The 18,270-nt window shown below is 42.8% G+C and overlaps 1 protein-coding gene across 3 annotated transcripts in view; it reads right to left on the bottom strand.

Annotated features, from left to right (window-relative positions):
• Positions 1-2,516: 2,516 nt before the first annotated feature.
• LOC144142458 (uncharacterized) overlaps positions 2,517-18,270 on the bottom strand; it is an 80,466-nt gene continuing 64,712 nt past the window's right edge. For all 3 annotated transcript variants that reach the window (XM_077673992.1, XM_077673993.1, XM_077673994.1), the window contains exons 11-17: positions 18,186-18,227; positions 14,607-14,648; positions 13,747-13,788; positions 12,811-12,852; positions 7,350-7,436; positions 6,352-6,423; positions 2,517-2,654 (exon numbers count right to left, since the gene is read on the bottom strand). In XM_077673992.1, the coding sequence (XP_077530118.1) occupies positions 6,392-6,423; positions 7,350-7,436; positions 12,811-12,852; positions 13,747-13,788; positions 14,607-14,648; positions 18,186-18,227 (287 nt within the window). In that variant the 3' untranslated portion in view covers positions 2,517-2,654; positions 6,352-6,391. The remainder of the gene's footprint in view (positions 2,655-6,351; positions 6,424-7,349; positions 7,437-12,810; positions 12,853-13,746; positions 13,789-14,606; positions 14,649-18,185; positions 18,228-18,270) is intronic.

The following is an 18,270-nucleotide window of genomic DNA, read 5'->3' as shown; positions in this document are numbered from 1 at the left end:
GTGGCTAAATTGGTAAGACAACGGGCTCTCGCTTTGGCACTCGATTCGTTCCAGGTTCGATTCCTGGCGGCACAAGGAACTCCTTTTATTTGTTCGCGGGATTTTTTTGTTGACCCCAACGGTCGCGAAAGAACCATTTGGGGGTAGAGGTAAAAAGCTTTTTTTAAGCCCTAAAAAACGCGAAGCCGGCAGCGCGCAACGCGGGGACGTTGCTGGGAAGTACTAAATAGCTAGGGGATGCATCCCGGGGACTTGTCTACAACAAGGTTGCGCGAATTGGCGAACATCATTGCTACAGTCGACTCGAATGCACTCTGAGCGCCACTGCTGAGCTTGTGTGACGCAAGACCCTCCATTGACGCTAAGCGTCATGGTTGATTCCAGTTCCGCGATCGGAGTTAATGCTTCAAGATATCGTCGGATAGTAGCGATCAGTGTGGCGCCGGAAAACTACAATTTTTGGCTTTCACTCAGTAGAAAGAATTGCTTGTAATTGCTTGTAATGATCCCGTAAGGATGATTCCTTCACAATGCATTCTAATTACCTACCACAAAAAAATTTTGGGTGTAGTGCGGCTATTCACTTCTCGAAAGATTTTAAAAATACCTTACCTATCCATTTTTGGCTTGCAGCGCTAGTTATACAAATTCACGGTAATTGAAAAAGACCGGCGTAACCCGATAGCCTTAGAAGTGGAGCAATGAAGAACGTGACAAACTGGGTTATTTAAGTGCAATTCAGCTACATATATTGCACCTCTGATGAGGTCGCAATTAGAACCATTCAAACCACATGGTATATGCGTCGCAATAAACATATCAGAGATGTTCAAGCTGTCAAGCTGTATTTTAATGTTTTTGGGCCAGTGGGCAACAAAGCGTTCTAGTTCTCGCTATCATAAACATCAATTGGTTACCTTATTCGTTAATTTTCTCGGTTCAGCAGCGGTTTCTGACGCCCACATCAACATCACACGCGCCATCTGTCAATAGTGCAATCGACATTTTTTTAATCAATGGAAATGCCATTGCCTTCAATTGGGACTTCATTATCAGAGCAGTTTTCTGTGCATTTGCTATATTTTTATTATCTTCTCTTCTTGCTTACCACTGGTAATACGGGATGCCGCAATTATTTATTAGCGTGTAATACACAAATATACCAAGATTTCGCAACAGAAAGCAGCACACGTCTTGTAACATCGTGCGAAGCGCACCAATCGAATGGAGAAAAATGAACTCCAAAATCCTCTACAACCTCTTACGCACTGAATAACCGGGGATCAGGGGTGAGGCAGTCGTGCTTTCTAAACAGTACCACGCAATTTCTGCAATTCACATTTTCAGGGCATTTGTTATCTCCCCTGAGAGCCCCGCTTTCCTCAATATGCGTGCAGCTTTCATTTTTTTTTTCTATCGTACATTTTGCTGCCTCTTCAATTTGTGGCCTAGGTGGCACATACCCGCTCATTGCGAATGACCGCTGCTGTCTACGCTTCTGGATTATTTAAATAAGAATGGTGCTGGAGATGGTCTTCCTTACAATAGCTTTCACTTAGCAGAACCACCTTGTCATATTACTTTTGTGGCGGCTCACACAGTGAAAAAGATTTTTGAATCCTAGAAAAATAATTGCCACCTACCTTTTGGCATCAATCATGGCTGTGGACTCATGAGCTGTTTAAAGTAACTACTTTGTTGCACAGAAGCCTTTCGAAAGCCGTTTTCGAAGCAGTCAAATAATGGTTTTCGTATAAAAAATAGCAGTTAAATGCTTTATTGAAAGGACCACACTGGATCTACAAAGTATCGAAATTGTTTTGAGGCATACTATTTCTGAAGAATCGTTTATATTTCTTATTGGTGATCTTTTCCGTGCTCCGGTCTGGTAGCACTTGTGCAAACCTAACGTTTTGTTGGGTATAACGCACAGATACTCTGAGCACACTTGTGTGTATTTAAGAAGGCGCGCGTTCACCTTGGAGTCTAAACAATGCCATTTAACATCAACTGACATCAGGGCGGTTTGAGTTATTATAACGAAATTAACTCTGTTAACCTTATGCAATTATCGGTCTTATTAAGGCTGTCATCCTCATATGCAAGCAATTAACAAAACAAATAATAAAGAGCTGGGAATCGATAAATATGTACTTATATTGTTACTTATTTTAATCTGTTGGGCACACTAACAGTGCTCAAATGCACTAAGCAGCACACTAAGACGAAAGATGCCTTTTTATCTTGTGCGTTCTACACATTTGCGATGTGTAATAAACTAAGACTGTTCCGGGGTTTAGCCTGTGGGGCCTACCGCTTTTCTTGAAAATTGACCATGTTTGACAGCAACTTTAAGCCGTAACCTGTTGGCGCAGGTATTACTGCTTTCATATCACACTTTAAAAATGTTATTTTATGAAGATGGTTTCGTGGTCCATCGCTGGAAAGCGATGTAGTATGTTACACCGCCCTGTTCTTGTAAACCCCACAGCGTGCGTGCTTTTAGAACAAATGAGTGGGGTTCGCAAATAGTTTATTTCTTGTGGAAAACATTGTCGGAAAATTATTTCGTTTTTCTTTCTTCTGTACATATGTTTAAATGTCCGCACTCCGAACTGCTCCAAAGAGTCGTCAGTACAGTCAGTCGAAATTCACTGCGGAGAACAAAAGAAGAGAAGACGTTGAGGCAGAGTTTAACACCAGCCTTGCAGAAATTCACCAAGGCTAAACCTTTACGTGTCACTACATGAGCACATGAGCTAATCAACTACATGCAGAAGAAACCAGAACAGCTACCCACCCTTTCGTTTTCTCTCACTGGAATGTACGTAAATTGCGGAGTAAGATTGAGTTAAGGCGATGTACAGCCAAAACGTTTTAACCGCAACTGTACAATCATGTTTTGGTTACTAAAGGATGTGAGAAAGACCTGATCGGCTACCCGATAACAGAAACAATGATTCTATAAGGTAGGTTATCCCTCTTGCAGTAAATATTAGGGGCCTCTGCTTCCAACTGGAAATTGGTTCCCCCATGCGTTTGTCCGTATGTACATCATATTGGTTTCAATCGTCACCATTTTTTCCGGGGTATTTCACTCCTCTCTTTGCTTTCGTACTCCTCATTTTTTCAATAGCGCTGTCCATATTATGTAAATATATAGGCCTTGGATTGCATTCCGATGGCCTGGTTTCACACAGCCGGATCTAAAACACTCCGAAGGGCATGCACGCTTTTCTATCACGTCTACTAAATGCTTGATCCCCATTCCCGCTTGGGTTATAGGCGGGAACTAGAGACATGAAGAGGAAAAAAGGGTTGCATCGTGCTTACACGCTAGGAGTAACAAACTATCCTGGTGTCAGGGATAAGCCTAAAGTGGTGTTTAAACGCCTTAACAAACGAAATGGGTATAGGCATGTTTCTATCATAACCTTTAGCGTGTTGGCAGATTGTAAATAGAAGCGCCTGCTCTCAACCGACGCTGGTGTGAATTAAGAAAGACACCAAAATTGGTTCCCCGTTTACGAGGCACAGTTCTATTGATAGAAAAAGCGCTTATTTCATATTGCAAGCATTTGGAGACTAGTTAAAAATTGTAAAACTTTACGAGCATCCCTTTGTAAAGAGCGAAGAAATCAAACCTAAAAGTTATACGTGAAGGGTTAAGTCGGTGTTTGTTGGTCGACTCTCCCATTCCAATGTAGACGACAAGACGGTCTAATTATGCGGCTTTATACCTTTTCTCGTCAGCTTCCTCGTCCTGTCATTGTTGGTAAATTGACATACCGGAAAGCTTTCATTTTAGTTTCCTTGTTATTTTCTCGTGCCTTCATTTTGTGTCTCTCTGTTGGTTTGCCAGAGTTTCATTTGCTTTTTCATTTTGTTGTTCCTCTTGCCACGCATTCCAGATTAACATGCCACCAACCGACAGCCGTTTTTCACAAGTGATTGTTTTTTACAAGATATACATCAAGCCTTTAGTCTTCTTGTACTTAGTGAAGGAAACGATTTCGCTTTAGTATAAACTAACGAGGCGCAAATTAAGATCTCCCTTTTCGTTTACGCCTAACCTAAAAATTGCCATAAAATGACACACTTAAGAATCCCGCAAAATACTTTTTGACCATGTGGGACGTCTTTTTGTTTGTACCAAACGCATTACCCGCTTTAAATCCTCCTGACCGCCTACTAAACTGGTGTATGCGTCATTACAATATTACAAGTACAAAATAAAAAAATACTTACAATACAATACAGAATACAAGGCAATTTAGAAACACTGAGTACAGAAGTACAGAAATACATGCATCATTGATGCTAATACGCACGTAATAGGTTCTTCTTCAGTGGCACAGGTGAAAAGAAGAGCGTAACTGAACACATTAAATTGGCATAAGGATACCTTTAGAACCACCACCGTGTACCTGTCGGCCGTTTTACTTGAGCTGTTTTCGAAGGCATTCTTCTATGGGTACTTTCTCATTTCTTTTTGAAGGCTTCGAATTGAGAACAATAAATAAAAGTGCAAAGATTTTCTGGGATACTGGCGTTTGTATTTTGGGGCGCTTCGTTTTGTACCACTTAAGTACGGCTGGACAAATCTGCTAGAAATCGCGCCTGCTTTTTGGGATGCCACTGAGTGCCTTTATAGCATTTAAGTAACAGTATCTAAGCAAGAGGAAAGCTTGCAAACAAGCAAGCAGAAATAGTAACAAGCGTCCAGGGATGTGCGCGTCGAACGACCACTAGAGTTAAAAAAACAGCACCACGTTTTCGATTGGCAGAAAGGAATGAACTGCGTGTTCAGAAACGCGTCTTTCAACTAAGCTAGAGAGACACTCAATTGGAGCAGATACGTTCCAATGAACCTGATGATTAAAAGCCCCTACGCCACTAAAAAATGTTGCCACTCTACCGTGCGGTGTTACGCTGCCGGCGCATTCTAACTACAAAAGCGGGACTCGGGTGATTAAAATTGCAACAGGAAGCACCCACGAGATTTCTTTTTCTGTAGCGTGCCTTAGTGGCTTGCTTTTCAGTGAGGCCTGCGCATACGCTGGCACTCAAAACGCGAAGCACAGGAACTATGTGGGCGTACAGCATAGGCATGGCTAAATTTTGTTTCTGATTTCGTATACTGTTCCAGTGATTTGTTTGCCCGATATACCTTGATCGTCAATCCGATAATGTTTATTAGGCTGCAAGAAACCAAACATTTTGTCCGTTTGTGGGACTGACTTTTAATTCAGCAGACCTGCCATTCTAAGTGTAAAATGCTTGAAATGGAAGAATATAGCGAAAAGACGGTTGGAAACTACTTAAACTGGTGGCATAACTCTCACCGGTTTACCTTACTCTGCCCAACGACAGCCACCGGCATTTTAAGGTCAAGGATAAGACATAAGTGAGAGTACTGTGTTGCTTTAAATATATGCTTGTTAGATTGGTAGTTACGATACCAAACAAATGCTACGAAATTAAAGATCGTTGATATGAGCTGAGAAAAAGTAAATGTATTAAAATATTTTCTGATCTTGACAAGTTTAGCAAAACCAAGCGAGATATTTGGGAAAGGATGCGTTTTTTCAACAGGTGGCACGCGATCAGTGTGAACGTGAGAACACGAAAATAAACATTAAAATATGGTAATGGGGCAAGTAACCTTTGTGCGCGAATAAATATATGTTCGATAATTTTTAAGGAGATACAAAACGAAGGTTATAAGACTAACGGGTGGGAGTAGCAGAAAGGATAGACAGTTACGTAATAGGAGCGGCAAACACCATCCCCTCTCGACGACATTCGCAGCAAGGAAGGCAAATAAATACCAAAAATGTTGAATACTCCCACTTGTTCCCAATTCTTTTTTGGGATGTTGGAAACATTGAAGTTTCGCAGTCATGAGATATCACTTGCAGCCCTTAAATTCTAGAGACAAAGTTTGCCATTATTTCTTTGGGTGCATTTGGTTGTGGAACTGCTGAAGCGCGGATGTGAATTAACGTACCATTTTTCCAAGGACTGTAACTTGAGCGCTTAAATTCAGTGATGTTGTATTCATAATGATTCCTCGAAAATTTTGAGGTAGTCACTAGCCTCGCTGCTTCCTTTCGATTATATGAATTGAACATTTTTTTTACGCTTCTAAGCGTGAATTGTAGACACTGATCAAAAGTTTGAATATACGGGCGAGCTAAACCGCCTCTCACTGCACTCTCTAAATGACCACGGTGTATCTGGTTTCTCAACGATAATTGGCTTGCATTAAAGCTAAATCGTCATTGACCAGTTTCGGGTTCTAATGACCTATGACATGCTTTGAAATGAAAACAATTAGAGGGTACTTACAGAAAATGCCGTGGACGATTCCTGCAGAAACCTTGAATTCTTAAATGGATCGCCGCTTTCGAATGTGAGCAGCTGTAATCACCACAGAACATGCCATAATTATACGAAATCATCAAGCTTACCAAAATATGGAATGGCATTTGGGGGTCATTGAGACAATCAAAGGGATAACAAGCTACTTTTGGCGCGCACAATGAGTTTTATGGGCGCATTGCAGCTGGGAAATATAGTCTCACAAAATAAGTGTAAGCAACAGTACGATGCTTCAAAAATTAAGTGAGCATTTTTAATGCCCTAACTCAACTCGATTACATTGCGAGCCTTATACAAACAAATACTGAGCGATTAGTTGAACCGTTTTTAATCCTTTGTTCATACATCTAGTAAAAACGACTGAAAATTATATCTTTTGAGCGTCTCCGTGCAGCAAGAAATGCAGAATGTCCTGGCACCTAATAGTCGATGAGTCTTTGAACGACTCATTGAAGTTGTGTCTCTATATATAGTTTTAGTGACACTACATTGAACCAGTCAGTCGGTTCATCTGCCGGCCAGTCAGTAATCTAGCAAAACTTTTCTTAACAAGCATAAATCACGATACCATAACTTGGCCATTATTCTGAACATATGGAGAAGGGCCCCCAGTAGAACTAGAGGCAAGTTTGAAACCCTAAGAGCGCGTCTTTATTCAGCACTCTGTCTTAAGAAATTTTTTTAATCACAGCTAGACGAGGAGCTGTTACCTCAGCGAACATTTTTTAGCAGTACGTAACTAAATTATACCTTCTGTATTTAGGACGGTAACACTGGAATAATTTTGAACGTTTGTTAAACGCTTCGTGCAGACTGCTGTAGCTTTTGCATATAACATACATTCTTGAAGCAATTACTTGGATTATACCTCTGAAATCATTTTATATAAACCACAACATCTGCAAAGAAGAATTCGGAAGCACAAAGAAGCGTACGACGTATGGCTAAATAACATTGTGACTTACCTGCGCTCTTTATGCGCTGGTAATTACGCTTTTGATCTGCAAGCATAGTCCTTAATTTGCGGAAAATGGAAAGTCGTGGAGACACCCCTGGAAATTTTGATTGAATAACGAAAACATGCATCAGGAGAGTCCACGTTTTTCTTCAAAATCCTGAGAACAATTTCTAATCTTACCCAAGGAGGGCTACTACACCGTAGGCATTATAAAATTTATGATTAGGACGCCTCTATCGTTGTAATATTAACGGGTACCATATGAACCTTACAACGTACCATTGTCCCCACGTTTTTGCCATGTGTGCACATTTTAAAACCAACCTTTATATTTTTTCGTCCCCACATACCAGACCAGTATAGTAGTCGGATCTGACGAGTACAGCCCAAATGCATGACCCAAGCTTTGTTGGTGCACTATATTCTGTGCGCGCCAAAAAAGCCCAGATCTGTTAAGCTCTTGGGATCAAACCTACACGGCATAAATTTTTGGAATGTTGTGCGCCTCCACAGCAACACTTGAAAAAAGCTTGTCTCTGTTGCCGCTTGGGTTTAAATGGCGCTAGCTAGATTAAAAGTTACGCAAGGCATTTCTTAAAAAATGTATAAAATTTGCTTATAACTACGGCCATAAACCTAAAGTGCCTAGCTGGCAATGATGTATGAGGCGTAGAATGCTTCAGCAAATTATCAACATAACAGAGGTGCTTCAGGGATTAGTGGTTAGAGGAAGCCATATCGCCGCCCATCTCATAAATGTCACAGCTTCGTTATCTGCCCTGCTTTTATTTTATAATATTCACTTTGTAAGTAACACAGACAAAATTACTGTTAGTCAATGTACCAATCCCTAGGACGATAGCCGTGTCTTTGCTGCAATCCCAAGGCAAGGTCGTACTTCTGTATTGCCGACACCATGACTGCGACGGCAGAACATTTGCAGTCGTGCGTCCACTTCTGTTGATTACTCATGCGTACGTAGTCGACTTCCCTTCCGCATCCACTTTAACAAAAATGTAAACTGGATAGCACTTCTTCCGAAAACTATCAAATTGAGTCAATAATCATACAATCAGCCGTTGCGGGACAAGAAAGACAACATAAAAAAACTTTTCAAATATTCATAATGGAATAGAAGGTGTGGTTAACGAACAAAATTCAGAGTCTCAGAAACGAAGGTTCATAGTGAATTGGGGACGTTTTTTTCAGAATTGAGCCCGCCATGGTGGATCTCTGGCTAAAGTGTTCCGCAGGTAAGCACAAAGAGGCGGGCTCGATTCCGGTCGCGGTGGCTGTGGTTCTGGTGGATGCAAGTCGATATGTCGGAGCACGTCAAAGACGTACAGGTGGTCTCAATTAATCCGGAGTCCTCTACTACGGCCTGCCTTATGGCCCGGGTGTCGCTTTTGTGCGTTAGACGCCAAATCACATTATTCAGTTGTAATAACGGAACGATAGAACCAAGATAGGGGACATAAGTATATACCCCATTCGTATATTCATGAACCCTTAAAATAGAGGAAATTTAAGGGCACAGAAGGAGTGTGCTGTCCACGAAAATATCTGCACTCAGAGACGAAACATGCGTAAACCCAAGTATAAAATAACCCATGCATAGAAGTCCCGGAACAGTTCAATGCTGTCAACAATAAAGCTGAGACGATCGTCAAGCCCGTCTCAGCTTGATGACTCCTTATACGCAACGACGAAATCTGACTATTTAACCTGTGGCAAAGATACTAGCCCGGCATGCAGCGACATGCTTCGGAGCTCGGGTGCAATGTCTGAAAGTAAGCCCTGCTGACTGTTCTGTGTATGTACGCATCTGCTCTCTCAAGCGAACTTCATCGGGTCGTCGCTTGCAGCTTCTTCTTTGGTGGAGGACCAGTGACGCCGTAGAGGCAATTAAACCAATCATATTGACTGGAGGACGGCAATAGTCTGTGCGTGCTTTGAAGTACACAATATCTGTTAAGATCTCAAGGGAATGCTGAAGTTCAAATTTTAAATAAAAGCTTTCTATGCCCCTCTGGTCAGTGCATTCTGAACCAAGTGTATTCTGCTGAGACTTAACCTTCGTCGTTTTTTCTGGTTTGTCTGGTGCTGGGGCGCTGCAGAATTTTTATACGTCCTATTTTTGACACTGCGAAAGCGACCGCTAAGCAAATGTCTGTGCGTGGTATACAACATCTATCCAGTTCCTCGTAGTTTCACTGGGCAAGTCAGTTTCTAAAAGACTAACATTTAGCGACGTGTCAGGTCCCTGCTCGAACGGTTAACGAGCATCCCGAGCGACCAAAGCTTTATTGACTTTCATTCAAAGTACATTACTTCAACAGACTCTCTAAATTAGATTTTATTAGTGGGCCCATCACTGTAATCATACCCACTTGATTAATTTCATTTTCTCTGATACATCTTCTATAGCAAGCTAGGGGCCTTTGCGAGACTAACCTCCCCAGTGCATTTAAGGATCATTCTCTCTTTCTCTCTCTCTAAGCATGTGTTGAACTAGGTATCTCGATCTACCTTCATTAGCGGCAAATTAACAGTAGAAGTTTTGTTACACGTCTCTCCGAGCCTGCCATCGTGCTCATGGCTGATGATCGATGATGTCCAGGTAAACATTTTATAATATAAAAAAAAATACCTTTGTCTCAAGATTTCTGCGCATGTTTAGATCTCCAGATTTTTTAAATCACTTCGACGCCCTCCACTACGGCGCAGTACAAAGGCAAGGTGTAGCTGCAGCCCATTAAACACCCAAAACTTCCATTTGTATCTATCGGACATCAGGAGCAGCTTGGCATGGAGAATGGGCCCCATCGCTCCTCATAGCTAGTACTTTGGGTCAAGCGAGTAATGGAAGAGCATGCCGATGACCCCGTTGTGCTTTGTGGAGCATATGCATGTCATCTGTTTTCTCATGTACCTCAAATAATGTGGCGCGTTGCCAATCGCTCCTCAGATGGCCCTTCTCAAACTGCATCCTTCTAATTTTTAGAACGCGAAGCGGGCGTGAAAACAAAGGGAAGAGGCATGCAGCCATATTTGTTTGTTGGAACACTCCGAATGTGCCTACACAAGCGTGCTCGATCACACCAGAACCGTTCCTGTACCCGATGAAACGTTACACGCTCCCGTCAGCGTGCTTTTAAACCGGGGTCACCCAGCAAGCCCAAATCTGCTGGTGTAGGCCCGCAAGTATAATTTTCAATTCCCAAGCCTTTTGTCCCTTGCCTGGTCCTAATATGTATTCAGTGCGTGAAATAAAGGTGATTATTATTCTTGTTACTATTATTTTTTCTGTGCTTGTTGTGTGGTCTTAACAATAAGCTGAGCCACAATGGCATCTTCTTTTTTTCTTTTGTACCTGTACCCAGGCGCCGCCTGTGCTTTATTTCTGTCATTTTCACTACTTAAATTTGTGTGCGTCTTGTTTGTTGGTTTCTCGCAATACGTTTCTTGTATTTTGTTTTCATGTAACTATCCGTGCGCCAGCACTCAGGCCTCTGGCTGTTCCTGGGCACGTAAATAAACATGATTGATTGATTGATTGATTGATTGATTGATTGATTGATTGATTGATTGATTGATTGATTGATTGATTGATTGATTGATTGATTGATTGATTGATTGATTGATTGATTATATTATTGTTATTACACAGTGACGCTGATCAACGTTTTGGGCCAGAGGTGACGGCGCAAAGCTTCAGCCGTAAAACCAAGTTATTGTTTTTTCCAATTCTCGATAGTGCTATGGCCGTCAGCATTGTCGCCATCAACACGTCGCGCCGTAGAAACTACGTCAAAAACTTCCTGCTTTTATGCTTTTCCGCTTATCCGATGATAAGCAATAAACATTGCTGTGGCAGACGGGAGTGGTCGGCTTTATATTTTCAGTGGCACGAAATGTTTTTCCGATAGTACGTCAGCGAAGGAAGATGTGGCGCGGTTCGATATGTGCAGTAATTAACGCAGTGCAAAGGACAGGACACTAGTAAAAATAGGCCAGGGGGGTCGCTGACTCAGATACCATCACAGGGCTCCTGTCGGTTTTTACTTGTGCCCCGTTTCTTGCGCTGTTCTATGTATAGATCCTTATTGACGCGCCCAGCTTCACAATTTTATTCAGTGTATGTCGATATAAGCTTCACCGCAATTGAAAAGTTTGCATCCCATTTTCATACTCCGGATTAGGTTTGCTGGCCGATCCTCGAAGATCCAAAGAGAAGGACGGAATCTGCGGCAAGCCGCTGGCTGCACGCTCAGGTCAGGCGTTCCTGGTGGGGTGGTACTGTCCCCTCATCCCAGTATCAGTTAATGAGCCCACGGAAGAATGGCGCCATCCGGTCCACACCCTCGTTAAAGGGCCGCGTTTTTAGCCCCAGTTTACCGAAAGGTATGTCGGTGAGCCCAGTGCATCGCATTTGTAGCCTAGCAGGTAGTTTATGATAAAGCGTATGTGAGTGTGGTCGGGAGCAAGACTTGTTTGACTGACAAGCGAAACCGACGAAAAAGAGATATACACTCAGCGTGGAATGAGATTTTTTATAATTATAAAGTCTGTAAAAAACATTCACAAAAAATCGCGTAAGGAAAGGTAAGCTTGCACACATTTGAAGATTTTACAACTGACGGCCGATTAGAGTGTGGCGTGAGCGCCTCTCCTGAATATAGCCGAAAGAGACGGTCTTACTTTTTTTGTGTTCACACTCGTGTTTTTTAGTTCGTGCACACAATAACTTCAATTGTCAAATTTGACTGTTGCTGAATCAGAAAACGCGAGTTTACTGTTTCGCAGTTACACGGGTCTTCAATTCATACGGGGCTTTTAGTAAATGTACTTTCAGTTCAAAGAAGTGGGGATAATGTTATAGTTTCGGTAAGCACCTAGATTTTTTCAACGTTTTCTTTTCATAGCAACTAAAAAAGCTGACTACGTTGGCCCTCAAAAATGTCCCTTTGTTTAGTATAGTTATAACGCAGTTAAATTGGTTGATGGACATTTGAACTAAACATTTTCAGTAAAGCGCACAGCTGTATCCACAAAACAAGATAACAATGTCTTGCGAAACACAGTGCATGCCAACTTACCCCTAAGCGAGGAATTTTCAAGCTCAGTTAGCGTACTTAACATGCGAAAACTAATTTTGTACATTGTACATTATGCAGCATATTTATATATCATGAATACAATCAACTATACCATGCCTGATATTCTTATTACTCTAAGCTTGACATTCCAGCAATACCACAGCACGCAAGCCACTCTACAGAATTGTGAAAGAAGGGTTCCCAATAGGCAAAAGAATTTCTCGAATTAAAAGTGTACTTCGAGTTTTTCAAGCCTGTTGCTTATTTCGGAGGGTTCAGATTATAGTTATATTTATGCGTTATTCGTAGGTTATCGATCCTCCCTGAAGTGAGCCAAACAAACTAATGCAAAACGGTACTTGCGCCTACCTGGTTGTTGGTGGTGACCGGGATGAGCATGCGGCCGGCGCCCTGGGGAATTAAGAGGGAGAATATTTGTCAAAACGTTTTCTCCACAGCCGTACCTTGTTGACAGCTAAAATTTGTGGCATGAGGAATTAGCTCGGAAGAAGAGTTTTACGCTTATTTCTGCACACTCGTAGCGGATGGAAGAACAAGCATTGTGGTAACTGCCAATTCCCAAACGATACAAAAAAATATGTCTGTATGTATAACTTGTCAACATTTAGCGTAAGCAGCGCAATTGGGCGCTAGCAATTGCGGCAAAATTTTGTACCACAACAACCGCTAGGGCCACTGTACAATGCCAAAAAGATTTTTTGGGACGAAGCGTCTTAAGGTACTTCTTATGTACCTTAAGGTACATAAGACTTCTTAAGGTACTTCTGTCAACTTCTTAAAGACTTCTTAAAGTACTTCTTAAGGTACTTCTGTCAACTTCTTATGTCGTTGTCGTCGTATTCGTATGTGGTCACGGCACTAAAATACCTGGACACTCCTTTTTCAATGCTTCGCGCTAGAACGCAACCCGTACTAAAAGAAAACACCGGGACAGTCATTTTCCAAAGCCTCGCGTAGAACGTTTCCTCAACATGTGCAAAAACGCGTACTCCAATACCCCACCCGACACTCGTTTTTCATACGCGCTTGCTTGCTTTCTGCTATCTCGTTCGGTACTCGCTTAAACTTTAAAATTTGCAGTTCTCGGTTAAGAAATTCCCTTATCCTCAGTCTTCGTGATTCGGATGTCGCGTATATCAGCCCTCCGTGCGGTAAGACAGAGATTTACAAAATTTCATTGAGATAAACACTGCAGTTTTAACTCAATTTATGGGTTATTCGTAGGTTATCGATTCTCCCAGAAGTGAGCCATACAAACAAATTCAGAACGTTACTTGCGCTTACCTGGATGTTGCGGGTGATGGGGAGGAGCATGCGGTTTGTGCCCTGGGAGTTAAGAGCGAGAATATTTATCAACCTTTGTCTCCACAGTCATACCTTGTTTCCAGGCAAAATTTCTGGCATAAGGTATTAGCTTGATAGAACCGGTCTACGCTTATTTTTGCACACCCGTAGCGGAAAGGGGAAGAAGCGTTGGGGGAACTGTACCAAGAAATATGTCTGTTATGACAAATATCGATATGATAGGAAGAAATTGGTCTGTTATGTATCAATTTAAAACATTTAGCGTGAGCAGCCCAATTTGGCGCTGGCCATTACGAGAAAATTTCTTACCACAACAACCATGAGGGCCACTGTGCTATACCAACGAGATTTTTAGTGTTGAAGCACATTAGGGGCTCGGGCTGTCCTCGTCTCATGTCGTCGTCGTCGTTCGTCGTCGTATTCGTGTGTGGTCATGGTACAAAAACACTTGGGTACTCGTTTTCTAACGCCTCGCGCTAGAACGTAACGCGTACTAAAAGAACACTCCTGAACACTCGTTTTCAAATGCATCGCGTTAGAACGCTTGATCTCATTGAGCAAAACGTGTGCAAAAATATCACACCGGGACACTCGTTCTTTTTTTCGCGCTTGCTTGCTTGCTGTTATTTTACTCGGTACTCGCTCTAACTTGAAAATTTGCAGTTCTCGGTTAAGAAATTCACTCATCCTCAGTCTTCGTCATTGGATGTCCCGTATATCAGCGCGCCGTGTGGTAAGACAGATTTGTAATCTTTAAATACTGATAAACACTGCAATTTTAGCTCAATTTATGCGGAAGTGAGACAAACAAACTCATGCAAAATGTTATTGGCGCCTACCTGGTTTTGGGAGGTGACCGTGAGGAGCATGCGGTTTGTGCCCTGGGGAGTTACGAGCGAAAATATTTGTCAAAAGCTTGTCTCTACACTCGTAGCTTGTTTACAGCCAAAATTTCTGGCAGGAGGTATTTGCTCAGAAGAAAAGTTTTACGCCTATTTCGGCACGCTCGTAGCGTATAGGAGAACAAGCGTTAGGTGAACTGCCAATCCCCAAACGATACGAACAATTATATCTGTTCTGTATAACTTGCCCCCGTTTAGCCTCAGCAGCCAAGTTAGGTGCTGGCTACTAGGACACTTTTTTACCACTACAACGGCAAGAGCTACTGTACAATACCAAAACAGATTTTAGGGGTGAAGCAGCTTAGACGCTCGGCCTTTCGGCGTCTCATGACGTCGTCGTCGTTTGTCCTTGTATTGTTATGTGGTCACAGTACTACAATACCTGGTAGCGGTTTTTCAACGCCTCGCGCTGGAACGTATCACGTACTAAAAGAGCCCACCGGGACACTCGTTTGTCATTGCCTCGCACTGTAACTTTTCGTCTCCATGGGCGAAAACGCGTACTAAAAGAACAAACCAGGACGCTCGTTTTCTTTCGCGCTTGCTTGCTACTGCTATTTCTCCCGTACTCGCTTTAACTTTAAATTTAGCAGTTCTTTGTTTGGAATTTCACTTCTCCGTCTTCGTAATTGGGGTGTCACGTATATCAGCGTTTGCCGCCGTGTGGCAGGAGAGAGAGGTATCAATCTTTGAATACACTTAAACACTGCATGCTTCGCCCCTCCCAACGTTTCACGTTAGTGGAGACGGGCCAGTTTTTTTATGATTTGAAATTAAACACCTTCAAATTTTTTTCTGTAATGAATACGTATTTTAAACTAATATATTTGGCAAAACGTTCAATGCCTTACGCAAAAACGAGAAATGCAATAGAAATTTTTAAAACCAACTGTTCTTTTTGGCTAGAAACACCTAGTGCTGGTTTTCGTACCTACATCAGGCCACCATATTGCAGACAACATACAATTAACATTATTTGGCATTTAATTTTGTTCGAGTGGACTAAAAGCATAGCTTAGAGCTATTTGTTCTGTCTTGTAACAAAGGTATATGATCGGGAATTTTTTTGTTGACAGGGATGTGCTGCAGCAGGCAAGCCGCTCAGTTGGATAGCCCTAACCAAATTTGTCATAAATGACCAGGTGAGTTATTTTAAAACGTACGCATTCATTCATGCATTCTGTTCTTAAAGGGGCACTGACACAAACTTTTGAAGGCGAGATAACGTCGGAGATAGATTGGTGGGAACACATATACATCATCTGCAAAATATCAGCGGCGAATACAGCCTAGAACATATTTAAAATCAATTTTGAAGTGTGCGAAATGCAACCGAGCAGCCAGCAGAGGACCACGCGCAATTGTAAATAAACAACATCCAAACACGTCACGAGTTTGTGTTTGCCGATTCCGCACTACCGGCGTTTTACGTGAGCTCGCCCGGCTCGCCGCTCCAATCGGAGGGCCGGAGGGCGGAGCTTCTGCTCTCGAGAACGAACGACCCGATCGTTGGCGGCGGAGGCGCCGTGATTTCGTCAGCTAATCGGGCAGCTGGCCGGGACCAAAGTTCTACAGCGATTCCAGGCGCTCTGTTTCGATTACTGTTTATTACCATTGGATGCGAAAACGCGCTGGAGGCACGAAAAGCCCACTGAGCTAGCCGCACGGTCGCTGTGCAGGCGGCGGCCACGGCCGCGAAGTGGCCCAGGCCGGCGCAGGTAGCTCGAGTGATAGCTTGTTACCGCTGCACGAAATTGTCCCCAAGTCCCGACCATAGTGGCTTACATGAGAAAGGAGTTAATGATGCGATGGCGGGTTGCATTAAAAATTGTCATCTGCACCGCTTACGAGAGCGGCACTCGAATATCCGCCGCAGTGCTAAGCCGAACACATCTGTAGGCGGACCTGTAGGCAGACCGGCCGGCTGCTCCCAGCGCGCGTCTTGCCACCCACCGTCTCGAGCGTCGCGCGTCGTTCTTTAGCCGCGGTAGCATTTGCACTCGCAGCGCCTGCGTCACATCCACGGTCGCTTTTTAATTAAGCGCCTCACGAGATCAGTACTTGGGGGCATTCGCAGAAACTGCCGTCGATGCGGATTCGACAGCGCTACGGCGGCTCTGCTCTGTGATATCCCTCCGACGGTCACGTGGTCAGCTTTGTTCACACAAAATCCACAAAATCCATCGTTTCGCGGCACTCGCTGAAACCGAAACTGCGACTGGCCGCATTTAAAATCCCTCTAATTAAACAACCGTCGCACGCTGAAGCAAATGAGGTTTCTACAGGTTATAAGTAGGTCACTAGCTACTTATCGCAACGAAAAAAACAAGATGCTAAATTTTTGTGTCAGTGCCCCTTTAAGTACACTCTACCAGTATTCTTGCACAGGGAGCAAAACATTACTAATAAAAGCATCACTAGCACGTATTTGGTCTCTTATGGTGACCGGAATGACCAGATGGCCTGTGCACTCTTGCGTTAAGGCAGGGAATGACAGAAATTTTAGGTCCAAAGACGTATTTAGCGTTTGCCAAACATCCTCTTATCACTAGTTATTTCGCTACAGTACTTGAGAAACACTTGTTTTTTTTTCTGGCGGGCTACATAACAAGTATAAGGTTTGATGCCAACCTGAATACATTGCAAAGCCACTCAGAAAGCAAGCACAATTGTTCTTTATGTTCAAGCTGTCCCTATTCCCACTTTTCAAGAACATTGTGTGTTATGTCATGAACCTATTATCGTCTCACCACAACCCTTACCCTTACTCTTTATTGGCGTGAACACTGTTTAAATTAAAAAAAAACAGTAAAAACTTCCAATGGCAATTATTACACGTGTATTTTATTCTACGACGCGAAAAGTAAGATGAGCACGAAAACATTTTGCTACCTACGATTGCCCTCTCGCGCGAAAAATTTGCGCTCGCCAGCCGTGCCTAAGGAAGCAAGTGTATTTGAGGTAAAATTAATGAATCGAGCTTTTTTATTCACCGTACTGTATGTAAACTGTAGCTTTATGTTGTTACGTTGTTGTTATGACGTGAAAGACGCCCCAGCAACAGCTATGGTGCGGGATAGCTGCCGCGCAGCGTAGACACAACGAGACGCAAAGAAAAAGATTGGAAGCTTGACACACACAGGAGCTGTAACAGAGGAAGTAGAAGCGCGCCGGCTACGTTTACTGGTTTTAAACCAGACACCCCCATTTACGGACTTTTCCTGCCATTTACATCCGTAACAACATAAATCTTACGGTTTTCTCTTTCAAACGCTAGGAATGCGACAGGAAGGCTCATTGGTGTCTCAGAGGAGGTACGCTGCTCAATTTGGCTTTATTTTCTCGCAGTAACATAAAAACAATTGCCTTTACAAGCAATTATTTAATCTATTTTCAGGCAATAAAGTAGACAGGTAAGTTATGTTTTTACGTGAATGCCTGCTGCATTGCCAGGCAAGGCATACTTGCAATCGTGGAGCGACAATAGACCAAGATAAAAACATCACTATCACCTACCCTGTTTTGGGGGGTGAGTGGCAGGAACGGTCGGCTTCTTCCCTGCAGATGTAACAGTGTGGAAAAGCTTTGTCAATAATTAGGC

The sequence above is a fragment of the Haemaphysalis longicornis genome, unplaced genomic scaffold (genome assembly GCF_048455015.1).
Source record: "Haemaphysalis longicornis isolate Haplotype H1 unplaced genomic scaffold, Haemaphysalis longicornis Haplotype H1 scaffold_6, whole genome shotgun sequence".
NCBI classification, from domain to species: Eukaryota; Metazoa; Arthropoda; class Arachnida; order Ixodida; family Ixodidae; genus Haemaphysalis; species Haemaphysalis longicornis.
Note: the sequence above shows the minus strand (reverse complement) of the source record. Positions and strands in the feature narration are given on the sequence as shown.